The 15,854-nt window shown below is 37.6% G+C and overlaps 1 protein-coding gene across 1 annotated transcript in view; it reads right to left on the bottom strand.

Annotated features, from left to right (window-relative positions):
• Window positions 1-7,897: 7,897 nt before the first annotated feature.
• Window positions 7,898-15,854, bottom strand: part of agpat5 (1-acylglycerol-3-phosphate O-acyltransferase 5 (lysophosphatidic acid acyltransferase, epsilon)) — a 133,689-nt gene continuing 125,732 nt past the window's right edge. The window contains exon 8 of the mRNA XM_077218107.1: window positions 7,898-11,666. Within this exon, the coding sequence (XP_077074222.1) occupies window positions 11,441-11,666 (226 nt within the window). The 3' untranslated portion in view covers window positions 7,898-11,440. The remainder of the gene's footprint in view (window positions 11,667-15,854) is intronic.

The following is a 15,854-nucleotide window of genomic DNA, read 5'->3' as shown; positions in this document are numbered from 1 at the left end:
CACCTGAACTCGGAACGTGCCGTGGTGCCATGCCCACCTCGGGACTCGATCGCGAAGCCGCAGCTGAAGCGGTCTCATATGAAGCAATCCAAGCGGCGTTGCCACGGCTGCAGATGCCATATGCCCCAGGAGCCTCTGAAACAATTTCAGTGGGACCGCACTCTTGCCCTCGAACTGTCGAAGACAAGTCAGCAGTGAGTGTGCGCGCTCGCTCGTAAGCTGCGCGGACATGGCGACCGAGTCGATTCTCCATACCGAGAAAAGAGATCCTCTGTACGGGGCAAAGTTTGCTCTTCTCCCAGTTGACCAGAAGGCCATGACGGGCTAGGTGCCGGGGCACTAGGTCTCTGTGTTTCGCAAACCTGATCTCGAGAGTGAGCTAATATTATATTATTCTGTGCGGTCGAGAACTGCTGGGCAATGTCCTCAACCGCTCCCGCGAAAACCAATCATCCAACCGCGAGCGCTCAGGGCAGGGCGGAGGGTTCCACTCCAGCCCGATGCTCGCGGCGGCCCGGGAAAGCATGGCCGTCAGCTCGGGATCTGACATGGGCAACGCTGGCACTCATGAGGGAGGCAACGCAGCCGTATCGTCACTTCCCGAGGACTCCTGCCCGCCTTGTGATGCCGCGATCGACATCGCATCCTCCTCTGGAGCGCCGAATGAAACACGCGGGACATCAGAAGACGGACCCGGTAGAATCACCGCGGCGCTCGCGGGTTGCAACACTGTAGAGGGGGGCGTGGTCCGAGGACGCATCGTCGGATTGTTCCACACTGTCACCCTCAAGTCACCCTGTCCACCAGCCGAAGTACCACCTCTCGTGGAGGGTGTAGATCGGGGTGTGGATGAGGGGACTCTCTCTTGAGTGAGATCATTGAGTCTTGACCTCAGTGTTGCGATGGTCATGTTCCCACAGAAAGAACATGAGTCATCCACAACCGCTGCTTTAGCGTGCTCTAAGCCCAGACACACAAAGCAGCGATTCCGCCCATCAAAGGAAGACAGAAATCGACCGCACCCATTCTCGTTTTGACTCGTTTTATAATACTCGACGATGATTGGCTTTCTAGGTGAAACCCCCATTCTCCGTCATCCGACGTAACTCGGAGTGACTACGAAAGGGAATCATACATAACCACTTTTAGCAGTATATTAATTCTCAATTTATCACTTTAAATCATGTTTCTTAAACATATTTCTCAAAAACTACAACACAGTATCATTTAAACCCATAAAACACTGAACAATGTATATTATAGCATACACACTTTTATTATAGAATACACACTTACAGTACAAAATCATTATGTCTATGGAACCCCCATAAACATGCTGGTCTCTACCCCTACTGCTGCGACTGTCACACCATTTTGGATAAAAACACACACCTCTGTCTCTAAGAAACACCCAAGAGAATTTATATTTCTACTCATTTCATACATGGTTTCAATAATTTTATTTGAAATATATTTTATTCAACCGTTTGAATTATTGTTTTAAAACACCTTATGTTGATTTGCATTGGCTCTACTGCACAACAGCCTGATCATTTTTCTAACTTATGGAGAAAAACAAAACTTATTATTTTAAGATTTATTAACTTAACTTATAGAACTTAAGATTTATTGTTTTATCTCTGTTTGTTGATCAATTTATGGCTATTAGGAGAAAATTACATCTAATTACCTAATTACATTAGGAGAAAGTTACATCTGTCATGTAATTTTAGGTTTATTTTTAGGTTAATTAAAATATAGTAAAGCTGTATACTTTTCACTTTGGATTAGTGTAGACCATCTGAAAATAAATAAAACAGTAGAGCCATTCTATTATTTAATAGTTTATTTTTTAATTAGTCAATAGTTATAGATCAAAGAGGTTATTTAAAATATTGTTCAAAAAATTCTTTAAAACTTTTGTCGATATGCTATCAAACATTGCCTGTAAAGCTCTGGGCCCGGTTCCCCAATAACGCTCACTCTTAGCGAGCTAAGAAGACTCGAAAGATATATCTTACCAAAGTTGTTTAGGTTCCCCGAAGTGTCCCTGAAGCCCTGTTCACACCGCCAGCGACACGCAGCGACAAAGCGACATGATCCAATTCATTTCAATGGAGCGCTGGCGACTTCCGGCGACACGAGCGACATCGACCGTTGGCGACAGAATGTGGGCGTGTCAAGCGACAAGAGACAAGCGACAAAAGTTGAGAAATTTCAACTTTATGCAAATGAGAAGCGATTTTCGCGAGCGACAACCAGTAGGAAAGAAGCCTTTTCAGTGGAGCTTACGTCACCGTCTCGAGTGCAGGCAAGACAGCAGAGTTCGAGGACGATTTCACTGTTTTATATGATTTGACTGTAACCACATATAGATATAATAAAATGATGCATGGAAAAGAAACTGTCGACAGTCTCAGTGAGTTTAATTCATACATTTATAGTTCGAGTGGTGTAATTTTATGATGCAAGTTTAGTACTCCTGCAGTGCATTTTACAGTTTCCCCTGCATTGTGTTGACTATTAGGGACAAGAAAATTGATTATTTGTCAAATTCGAATGACGTTTTAGTAATTTATGACAATATGAGTGAGTTTAATTTGTTGATTGATCGATCGTTAATCTAGTAAATTATTTAATCCACTGAACACTGCTGTGGTCAAATAAAAACACTCTCCCAACAGCATATACTGTTTCTTTTGAGCCTAATTCCTAGTCAAATTAAAATTGTATAGTTGTATATATCACTTGTGATGGTATTTTGTATAGATATCGCCAGACGTGCAGTCTACCAATAACATTAGCGCAACAGCACTACGAACGCCAACAAGCGACTTCACAGTACAGAGCCTAGCGACATACAGCGACAAAGTCGCTGGCGGTGTGAACGGGGCTTTAGGAAGCTTCTTAGCACGCTGCCTCTTACGTTCGACGTTACAAAGGCGCCGTCCCAAGTGAAGGTGCTGAATTAGTTGGCATTGATTGCTCAGGAATCGATTTTCACTGCGTGAAAAGAGCTGTAATCGGGCATGTAAAACTCCTGATTACTCCTGTGTACTCCACAAATAAACGTGTGTGTACGGGAGTTTGCTGTCCCGTCACACAATCCCGAATACTCCTGGATATGTACCAAGTTTGGGGCACAGCAGGGTGACACTAAGGGCCATCAGTTACCATGGTGAATAATCCCCGGTCGGGGTCAATGCAAGGGAATATTAGCATTCACACCTTTGGGACACAAGGCAGTGGCCTCCTTCAATTGGTCAGAGGTCTTACATAGGATTGGCTGCTCAATGCTTTGTCCCTCCTCTAAACCCCCACACTATTGGTCCAGTTTATGGCCTCATTTGGGTTTATTATTACTCATTATTAATATTTATTATCATTGGTGTTCATGGTTATAATGGTTATAATTCAAGACAATCAGATAGACAAAGTTGAGTTTGTTATTTTTATTATTTGTAAATGACACTGGGCACATGACATATATATACACACATTCAAAATTCTATAAATAAAAATACATTAGCACAGAATACACTTTACTATTAGTCATACAATATATAACCCCATATAATATATAAGGTCTGTGTATAATATATAGAAAACAATATAATATACAAATACTTTAGAATATATAAATAGTACAATATATAAATAATACAATTTATAAATAGATAACAATATGGAATTGTATAGAATATATAAATGCAGTATATATATAGAAAACTATATAGAATTATATATAATACAATCTATAAATAATACTTTATAATATAAATAATACTATATATAAAATAACAACAGAATATTCAATTTATACTATAGAATAATATTTAGATGCGTTATACTAAAATAATTCACAGGCCAGCTTCTGTGGTCTCCACCGCGACTCGATCTGCACCAACTCGTGCATGATGAGTTCCCAAGTACTTCTGGTCTGCTTCCAGTCTTTTTTGTAGCACCCCACACAGCGCAGACAAAACTGTACTGCGGATTGGAGGCCGAACAACCCACACTGACTTTCCATCCAAGATAGCATCCTCCTCTTCAGACATGTGGTCAACTGTTGTAGTCTTCCAGATAGCTGCCTCTTCCTCTTGTCTGGAGAAAGCCAGTCCTGCTGCTCAGCAGCTGCAAAATAGGAGGGAAAAAAGTAATTAAACCACTGAAATTATTAAATTGGTTGGGATGGGAGCCTCTCCCAGGCTGAGTCTTTTACTGAGATTTATATTTATTTACACTTACTCTTCTTTTTCTTTGTCTCATGTGCACAATGATCCTGCTGTCCTCCATCTTGTCTTTGTTCTCATCTTGGGCCATCCTGTAACCCCTTCTAACAGTTTCAAAATACGTCTTGCAGGATGCTAGAGAGAGGAAGATAGTGAGGGGGGAGAATGTGTTTATTTATAACTAACTAATCTATACATATAAATAGTTGTAGCCTTGGGACATTCTCTTGTGACTTACCTTTAAAAACAGCAGGATCTACGTCCAGTACAGCCATGGAGACGCCATTATAAAGATAGGTTGTGACCTCGAGGTTGTGGAGGGAGGATAGACTGTGGAGCAGTAATTAAAGAAGGTTGATTAAAAATATAATTTAGAAGAAAGGACTGTTATGAAACAATAGTTTTAAAGATATACCTTGTCATATTTGTGTATGTTGTTTTCCCCATTGTGCAATCTCCGTACAGCTTTCTGTAAACATCCAACATAGTATGAGGGCTCAATTCAAATATATTTAATAAATAAAGCACACGAAGTTAAGCGGACACCGTCAAATGTTTGTGACGGTCAGAAAATAACTTACCGCAACAGAATTATTCCCAGCTCTCTTTAATTTCTTGGAAGCAGGCTCCTCTTTTGCCTCTTTGAGCTCATTGATGTCAGCCTCCATCTTATCCAACCTCTTGTCCATCGTCTCCAGCTTTTCAAATATCCTCTTCAAACTTGCATTTACCATATACACCAGTCTGTTTTCGTTCGGACTCGGAGTTTGAATAGCCACATTGTCCCGACGTAATGGAGTAAGATCTCTACTCTGCTCTCCGTAAAACTCCAGCGATCTTTTGCAAGCCATCTTGAAGAGCAGAGGACACCAAGATACAAACTGCTTTTCAGGGTCTACAGTCTTTGTTGTAGATTGACACAATGCAAAGCACTTATCAGCCCACCTTTCCTGAATACTAATGAGGGGGGCAGGGGAATAGGGGCAATCTTGAGCTGCCAGTCCCAAAACAAATTAGCATTTACAAAGCAAGCCATCAACTAACAGCATGTGGTCAGACAAGTTCCTGTTTTCGGGCCTTTGCGGGCATTTACAGGTACGCGTAACAAAGTTCCAAAGATCCCTGCCAAACAGCACATTTAGCGGGCGTATTCATTGTCTGAATTCTCCCGTATACACCCCTTTTGACGCAGTGTTTGCACTTCACGCGAAGGTGCATTACGGCGTTGAGAAAGACAACACGTTCTATGCAAATGAAACATTCCTCAAATTATCCTAGTAACATTTATTTTAACATAGTTTAAGTTATCAGTAAAATATAGACTATTAATTAAATTATCAAATTGTGATATGTCAAAATGTTTGAGGTGACCGATTTATGTTTATGCAGGATTTATGTTCACAGAAGCGCGAATCCCAACGCGACGCTTCAGGAGATAAGATGTACGTGGCAAAACTAAACAGCTGTTTTACGATCGAAGTTTTAAACGACGACATAAATAATCAGTTTGCAAAGACTGTATCAAAGCTCAGCTTCGGGAAGGGGATATTTACAGGTAAAGATAAAGAGACTGAGAGAAGAAGAACAAGAGAAGGAGAGGGAGATAAGAGAGGAGAGCAATAGCCTATTGCATATTGTGGCCAGAATGAGAATAACTTTATTGCAATGGATTCCCATTTAACACAGATATACATAGCCTACGTTCTTTGACAATTACAGTGGAAAAATAATATGAGCAACCCCCTAGCAAGATCACTTTTGGGACCTCTGTATTTATAAAACCCTGTGTACGGCTTTTGCACTGAATAGAAAATTATATTTTTTGAAAAATACTATGAATTGCAAGGCTGTACAGAAGAGTGCTCTATTGCTGACTTATATACTGAGGTTTTAATTACATTATTTTAATATAGTCAGTCGGTAACTAAAGTGGGCCGGTCTAAGGCATGAAACTCCAGGGCTGTACTCCAGGGACTCATTCCCACTCCGGCCCTGAAACCTCTTACTCAAAGTGCAAACCTACACACCAAATCTCCAAAACCATAAGCTATTTCTCAGCCTTTGACTCAGTTTTCAATTGCATAAAAAACGTTTTTCAAAACACTACACACAATTCTCTACCTAAAACACAAAAATCTAGCAGGAATTTACTTGCTTTCCTTTTCCAAACACAACCAATCAAAATCTTACACTTATTCACCAGTTCACACACACACTCCTCATATGTGCAAACACTAATTGCTTTACTGATCACTAACCAATCACTGCTTTACTGTAGTATAAGCCTATAAGGTCAAAGGTCAGATTACCTGTTTTGAACAATGGATGCCAACAATGGACAGAGACCCCCCACACTCAGTTGTGTTCTTTACTGTATTATAAAGAATATACTTTTGGTTTACATATGTTTATGGATGTATGCTACTGTATACAACAGTAATGTTTGGCCTAATAAATATTTTATATTTCTACATTGCATTGGTGAATACAGTGTACTTGTTACCCCTCTCAGAAGATTAATTTCACTGTAGAACATTGCATTGAAATGTAGATATAAGCGTATGAAAGACCAAAGAGCTTTAGATTTAGAAAAACAATGTTTACATGGTTTGCACTATTGCACTATTATGAAATAAGTGTTTGCCATTTGATGCAAATGCTTCATTCTGACATGTGTTTATGGCATTTTGAATGCAGTGTTACATTTTTGAAGGAGATGTGAGGCATTTTGCATTTCGTGTGTGAAGTGAAAATGTGTGTAAGCAGTTGGAAAAAACTGTAATGGTAAGGTACTTTACAATCATAATTGATTGGCAAGCAGCTGCAGTTACTTCTGTTTAATGTGGTATTGATTGCCATTGGTTAATGTTTTTAATAAAAAGCAACCTATCTACAATGAACAGAGAGAGAGTTAGATACTGAATATGGTGGGGAAGCAACGTAAAAAAAGGGCACCAAGCTTCTCGTCAGAGGAACTTGAAATTTTGCTGGACGAGGTGAGCTTGCACAAGGTGACACTGTTTTCCAGGTTTCGGAATAACTTGTGCAACAGCAACAAAAAAGAGCTATGGAGCGACATAGCAAGGAAGATGCTATCAGGATCAGGCACACCAAGTTCCTGGCAGGACGTCAGGCAAAATGTCAAAAATGCTTAAGTTTTAGCGAATAAAAAAATTGACATTTTTTTTATTCAGCTCTGGGGGCGGCGCCGTCTTTGATTCAATACAAGGACACGTTGGATCACTGCCATAGTTGGTCGCTTACTGGACACCACCATGCTTACCCATTTATAGATCTTAGCCATTTAGAGCCAAATTGTTTGCCAGAATTTAATTATCAAAAGTGATTGCCAATTTAAAAGCTATAATGACATTACGAAACAGCCTAGGCTAATTACCACCATATTAGATCTGATACCAAATAAAGTCAACTTCATAAATAGGCCTGTATCCATTGCGAACATATTTTATTATTAGTCTTCAAATGTCCATTACATTAAATCATTTTTGAGCCACAACATTGTCAACATACCATAGTTTGACTTGTACTGCGGTGCGCTGAATTCTAAAGACTGCTGCACAATGGCGGCGACTAGCGTCTTGAGCTCAAACAACGCTAAGAGAGAGCTTACGAATTAAACGAATGAACAAAAAATGAACAAAAGCTTACGAATGAACAAAAAAAAAGCAAAAAAAGAAATCAACTTTATTGTGAATCAGTAGTACAGACAATAAATAAGCATGAGTGTCTATAGACAGTGAATTCGGTAATGGGCTTGCATTAATATTGCTATATAAACAATACTGCATGAACGAATATTTAAAAGACAATGCAGCACAAGTTTAAGAAAGTTTGTTGTATTTGAAATACTTTATGTTTAAGTCACCAAACCTTGTGATACTATACAATCCATAGTACACAATACAGTTGAGGTTGTAGTAAAAACCTCATCTCAAATGATTCCCCTTTTGCCAAAATAGTTCTGACATGTTATCAGTCATACAGCAATTGTAAAGCCACGTTTTTCTTCCCAAGGCAGTTAAGTGCAAACTCCACCGCTCAGCCAATTTTACTGCACAATCATGAAATCACCAGTTCAGAAAAGTTCTGACTTCAGAAAAATTATGGATGGATTACTGCAACAAACTGTAATGCTATCTATGAGGTTCCACTAACAACAATACATTAACTTTAAGATTAGGTTTAGGGTAGGGCTGCATTAATTGAAATTAAACCACACGCAATTCGGGAAAGGCTGTGCAATTTTTTATGTGCAGCTTGTCAGTGAAGCATGGCTCTGAGATCAGTAGTAAATGCTGCTCCATCTGAAAGTCGCCCTCTGAGCTCACGCAGAATCTCCAAATATACCCTGCAGAAGTACGATAATTCCAGGAAATCCCTATGGGCATCGTACTATCGCTGTAGTCTGATTAACAGAAGATTGAAACGCTTTGATTGATTATACATGACTAATAGACACACGACTACAAAAAATATATGGTTTATCTAGGTTTTATGGTTTATCTTGTTTTTTTCATGATAATGAAGTTATATTTCAATACTAAACGACACATCCTTTATCTCACAGAAGGATGTTTTCAAACACTCAACTGACATTATGAAGTGAGTTTGGAGTAAAAACATGTTATTAAAATGTTGTCTTTTGTTGAACAAGAGGTTCATAAATGCTTCTCATGTTCGGAAAGATGTTTGACACGTGTTGCTTTTTCAAATGCACGTTTATAAGCAACTCAAACTCGCAGTGCTTACAGATGAAGCGCCATTTCCTACTGATACAGAGCTGTGCTTCACTTTTAAAAAATAAATAAATAAATAAATCGCAGCCTTTGCAAGTACATAATCACACTAAGCCAAATCTGTTTCAATCGATTTTGGGTAAATTGCAATTAATCGTACAGCCCTAGTTTAGAGGTTAGTATTTTCCAGCATCATGGAGGCAATTGGCATTGTGATTGACAACAAAATGAAATATTTTGAATTGGCTGCAGGGTTGGCTTTGCCTTAACTGGTTTGGGCTTGAAAAAAAGAATCCGTTTAGTAAAGACGCCAGTGCAGTTTTCGGTCCAGTTGTGGGAGGTGGGGGTAACAACAAAAGCCTTGAGCCATTTATTGACTGAAACCAGACCAACATTAATGAGAAGAAAGCCCAACCATGACTTTTCACCATAGGTCACCGTGGTTTCAATTTCATACATATCTGAAACCAATCTGACAATAGTCAGAAAAATGGACCACAAATTAAACTTCCCAGCACAAAAGGGTCAACACAAGGACAAGCATAACACTGTTTACACGTTGATTAACATGAATAGGTAGAGACAGAATTTCTAATGTAAAAATAACTCATTGGATACATCTATAGATAATGGTGCATACTTGACAGAAAAGGACAGAAAAAATGACAGAAAAGGAAAGACAAGTATTATGAAAGCAATTAACCCTTGACTGTAAAAGTGAATTAACTAATCTATTTAAATTGAATGAAAAAATAAAAAGTGCCTTTAGGTAATCAGTTTTGGCAAAGGCTTAAATGCGTTAACCCCCTGCCCCCCCCCCCCCATAACCCATTTTTTTCTTCTAAATAACCAATACATTTTTTGTAAGTTTTGTAAGATCTTGAAACATCCTAATTGAGATTGTTTTATTGAAAAATATGGCTCTGATTAAATGTAGATGCTTAAAAAATGTTATACACTAAGATTTGGAAGAGTAAGTTTGACTGTAGTTTAACTACTTTAAAGTATTATGTAGCTTGTAGATGTAACCTTCCAAACTACAGTTTAAAAATAGCTTCCAACACTTTTTCTGTTTTTCTGTAATTGTGGGAACCCAGCTGTGATCAGTATAAATGTATAATCCTAAACTTTAACCCAAGTGGTTGCTGACAAAATCACTGAAGGCATTTGTGCTATTGACTAATTTTCATGTAAGATTCCCATACTCTCCAAAGATTCAAATTAATTTCCCATTAAAATATTTGTAGATCATGGACTTCAATGAAAATCACATTATAAACTATGGGTAAGTGTAATCAGCAGCAAGTCAATAAATCTTTTTAATGTGGGAGCCTATGCCTACTACTACTAAAATCACCAAGCTTTAAAATACAATTTGAAGGCATTTGCAAGGTTACGTCAGTCATATAATTGTTGAATTTTTATATTAAAATCAATCACTGAACCGTGAAATGCCATTTGAGACAAATGTCTCAGATTTCTCATGTGGACCAAATTATTGTTCTTGATTAAATTATTGAAAAGGGCTATGTGGAGACTCTTCAAAGAAAGAAAGTGACATGTTGGAACGACACGAAGCTGAATAAGACAGAATTTTCATTTTGACAGAACTATATTTAATACCCCTGCAACCAGCAAGTTTAACAACTATCTTTGAAATATTTAGCAATAGTGCAAACGATTACAATAAAAAGCCCATATCTGACAAACTTTTTAGATATCTTAAATCAAAAAGAAAGATAACTGATGTGAAACGCATACAGCCAAAACCCAACGCATAAAAAAAAATGCATTAAGCACAATCAAAATCAACACAAAATAATAAATTACTCAAAGTTTTCAAGAAAAACAAGAAAGGTGAAAAACAGACTCTGTAAACAACTGTCATCATAAACCATTCATAATATTCAGAACCACAAAAAAAAAGAAAAAAAAAGAAAAGGAAAAAAAAAGTCTTGCATACTGAAAATTTAAAATGGTTAAATGACAAACAAAAGTTTCAAAACTGCTACCCAACCTTGATATAAAATTGTATCTCTGTTACAGGTTATCTATTTGTGCATTTCAGATTACAGTTAAGCTCAGATGGAACAGAAACCCTCACACTAGTTCTACATCGCAAGCGAATGATGCAATGCAACAAAACTGAAACATTCTCATTTTAAATTTAAACATCTGTCTACAGTGCTGCAAGCATGTTGACAACTGGAATGTTTTCGTTTTTTTGCATCTCATTGCTTGTTTGCAGTGTAGACAATGTACAGTTTAACTTGAAAGTTAGGAGTGTAAAAAACCAAATGATAAACGCATTAAGCCTCTTGGTTACTGGTACACTAAGAAAAAAAGTAACTAATGAGAAATAAAGAATATTATCCAACGATGAATCCTAAAAGTGTCTCTGTGTTGATATAGGCAGTTAGGATGGACGTTTTATTTGTATATATGGCTAGCTTATGGACTTACTTTTACCCACACCCATCCAATCAGAGTTCCATAGAGCCAGGTATTGAGATAGAGTTTTCTACCTGACTCTGTTAACAGCATTGGTAAAGTGAGACCACCCAAAATCAGCAGAGAAGGCAATGTCTTTGTAAGACTAAGAGGTGACTTTCGACCTTCTCCAGGGAACCTGCACTTTTTCTCCGGGTCTTCAGACTCGTAGAAAGTGGTAAGAAGCCTAAACAGAGAGAGTAACACATTTGTAAAACATGCTTTGGACATTTACTTTGATGTTTTTTAAAAGTCTAGCATTTCTAGTACACCAAACCGAACAGCAATGAGATGAACGGCAACATTGTGCAGATTACAACATTACAAAAATATGCAGTTTTACAGATGAACAAACTGAGGAAATATCCCAACACACTCTCCTAATATATTTCTGTAGCTTCACTCTAGTTTAACTACTTTAAAGTACAGTAGGTAGTCAACCACAAGCAAGGAGGTCTTCATTCAAAATTTCTCTGTATTAAAAAATGGATGGACAGTAATAAATTGTCTTTAAACTTAGATAAAACTAAAGCCATATTATTTGGTAATCATAAGGAAAAAATGGATAAGATGATTGTGATAGATGGGATACAAATTGAATATGTCTCTGAAATAAAATTTTTAGGAGTTATAATAGACAACAAACAAACTTGGAAAACTCACATCAGACACAAAAACCAAAGTCTCCAAAAGCCTTGCGATAATAAATAAAGCCAAACAGGTACTTGATGAGAATACACTACGTATCTTGTATTGTTCCCTAATTTTACCGTACTTAACTTACTGTGTTGAAGTATGGGGAAATAACTATAACAACTTAATACAATCACTATTTATTTTACAAAAAAGGGCTATACGTACTATACACAAGGTTAATTATCTTGAACACACAAATCCACTTTTTCTTAGATCTAAATTATTAAAAATACAGGACCTAGTTAAAGTTAATACAGCAAAATTTTTATTTAAAGCATTTTGCAATCTTTTACCTGCTAACATACAAAAGTTATTTATACAGAGAGAGCAGTCGTACAGCTTGAGGAGTTATGGGAACTTTGTAATACCAGTGATTAGAACTACTAGGAGAAGTTTTTGTGTGTCTGTATGCGGGGTTAAACTATGGAATAGTTTGGGGCTGGAACTCAAACAAAGCCAAAACAGTCATAAATTTAAAGTACTCTATAAACAGAAGGTCTTATCACAATACATGGCAGGCATGGTTTAATTTTGTGGTTTTGTATTTATGTATTCATAGTCTGTTTATATTACCCTGTAGGTATTCTGAGTACCATTGTAGGTATTATCATAGATGTATCCATGTATTCATAATCGGTCTCATTTTACCTTGTAGGTATTTGATTACCATTGTTGGTATTATTATAATTGTTACCTAAGATCATTTATGGTGTGTATTTAGGATATGTTGTGTTTTGTTTTGGGTATTGTTTTGCTTTTGGTGAGGGAGAAGGGGTTCCCCTTCTTCCTTTCTCATGTTTTCTTATGTATTTATACACACAATTGTAATTGAGTGTTAGGATAATGTGTAAGGAAGCAGCTACCATTGTTCTGTTTTGTTTTTCCTGTTAAAGGTAACCGGGGTGGGTTCAAATAAGTTTGACTTCTGCCCACTCCGTTTCGAGCAATAGATTGAAGTATTTGTTTAAGTTGATGAAAGTATGATGAATTTAAAGGCTTGTAGAGATTAGTCAAAATGCTTCTTATTGCCTTGTCATGTGTAATTACATATTGCTAGAAATAAATAAATAAATAAAAATAATAAAATAAATAAAAATTTCTCTGTTCCCCATTTCTCTATTCCCTCACCCCATCATACACCTCATGTATGTGATTCTTGTCAGCGCTGGATTCTAGTCATTCTATTACTGGAAAAATAATAGTCGTTGACAAAGAAACAATACATAGCTTACATGTCACATTAAACTGGCAGATTTTAGAATGTTGTAGGGCAGGCAATTATTTTGCAAGTAATTACATGTTTAATTTTGTATTGCCTGGATCTTTGATGTAAACCAGTGAACACCAAGAGCACTTGAACGCTTTCAAAAATCTCTATTCCAACTCCGGTCGTGATTGAAGCACATTCGAAGGCATTGTCTGGAGTCTGTCTAGTTAATAATGCACAGCAGGTTAGTGGAACACTAGAGACCTTATTCCCAAGTGATAGTGTTCAAAAAGGAATGGGACGTTGTTCGACTCGGTGTGAGACTCTTAGGTAGGGTTAGATTGCGGTCAGGTAACTATAATTCTTAGGCATTTTATGCAGTCAGAATAGCCCCAGATAGCAGACGGATGTGGGCCACTTCAGGCAATGATGCGGCAGTGCAGGCCTTCTTATGGCCCGGACAAAATGTATGTTAGCCTGAAGTGGCCCACATGTAAAATGGCAAATATGTCCCAAATATTTTAAATCACATGTGGGCCTTTTTAGGCAAAAATGAATGTGAGCCTAAAGTGGCCCATATGATGAATAATGAATATGGCCTAAATATCACAAATCAAATGTGGGCCACCTATGGTAATTGGCACAATTAACAATGACTAATCTGGATGTAAACCAAATATGGCCCACATATATTGCAGCAAATGTGGCCCAGTTATCTTAAAACATAACTGAGGCAGTTTTGGCAAAAATGTGGGACAATAATCACAGGCGAATCTGAATGTGAACCTAAAGTGGCCCACAAATGGCATAGCAAATATGGCCCGAGTACATTACATCAAATTTGGGCCACATTTGGCAAATGTAAGGCATAGTCAGCACTGGCTAAGCGGGGTGTGATCATAAACTGGCCCACATATAATACAGCAAATGTGGCCCAGTTATCTTAAAACATTGATTTACCAGTTCTGGCAAAGACGAGGGGCAGTAATTACTGGCGAATCTGAATGTGAACCTAAAGTGGCCCACACGTAGCATAGCAAATATGGCCCGAGTACATTACACCAAATTTGGGCCGCATTTGGCAAATGTATGGCACAGTCAGCACTGGATACCAGGGTGTGAGCCTAAACTGGCCTCCATTATAATACAGCAAATGTGGCCCAGTTATCTTAAAACATATCTGGGCCAGTTTTGGCAAAGATGTGGGACAGTAATCACAGGCTAATCTGTCATTTGTAGGCCACTTTAGGTTCACATTCATAGCAAATATGGCCCAAATACATTACACCAAATTTGGCCCAGTTATCTTCAAACATATCTGGGCTAGTTTTGGCAAAGATAAGGGGCAGTAATCACTGGCGAATCTGAATGTGAACCTAAAGTGACCCACACATGGCATAGCAAATATGGCCCGATTACATTACCCCAAACTTGGGCCACATTTGGCAAATATACAGCACAGTCAGCACTGACTTATCAGGCTGTAAGCCTTATGGCACAGTGGCAAATTATTAATTTTATAACAATTAGGGCCACTTTTGACAAATATACGGTACAGTTGACAGGGCAAATAAGGCCTAAATATCATTCAAAAATGTGGCCACTTCTAGCTTGGATGCAGCACCTTTGAAAGAGATGTATAGCAAAAAACTCCCACATTTGAAAATATGGCGTAAATACTTTTTAAACAAAAATGGGCTATGTTACATGACACAAAATTGCACAGGCTAATCTGGAGAAAAAAAAGGCTATATAAGTTGTGGATTGGCCTGCCCTGTGAATTTGTTTATTTTTTTTTAACATGATTCTAATGGTTTGTGTGTGTGTGTGTTTTTTCCAGGTAAACGCTACGTTATGAAAACGGCAATATCCAAAATGGCAATATCCGAAATTCTTGTCCTTGTGGGGACGTTTTTGGTCCCCATTAGGAAAATCAGCTTATAACCAACACACTAAATTATGTTTTTTGAAAATGCACAAAGTTTTCTGTGAAGGGTAGGTTTAGGGGTAGGGTTAGTATAAGGGGAGAGAATAAACAGTTTTTACAGTATAAAAATCATGTCTATCGAAAATCCCCATAAAACATGGAAATACAACGTGTGTGTGTGTGTGTGCGTGCACCACAAACACAGGCATGCACTAGTGACAGCTCTTACAGTCAGTTAACTTTTGTTGTACATGTTGGTAGAGTGGGAGTTTTTTTTATGGTTTTTGAATGTAACTGAATATTTAGCCGAGATGCATTTTTTTGTTGTAAATTTTATTTATACAAATTTTTTTTTTTAATACAAAGGTGCACATAATACAAACAAAAAAAGGCAGTAAATCAGACAATTAAGGCACAAACAACAACAAAAAAATAAAAATAAATAAATAAACAAACAGAAAAATAAATAAATAAATAAATAAAAATAAAATAAAAACACATACAGCCAGCAGTTACACATTTTATAGAAAAGAAACAAGTATAAA

This window comes from Siphateles boraxobius, unplaced genomic scaffold (genome assembly GCF_051911475.1).
Source record: "Siphateles boraxobius isolate OS27281-9 unplaced genomic scaffold, OSU_SipBor_1 12, whole genome shotgun sequence".
NCBI classification, from domain to species: Eukaryota; Metazoa; Chordata; class Actinopteri; order Cypriniformes; family Leuciscidae; genus Siphateles; species Siphateles boraxobius.
Note: the sequence above shows the minus strand (reverse complement) of the source record. Positions and strands in the feature narration are given on the sequence as shown.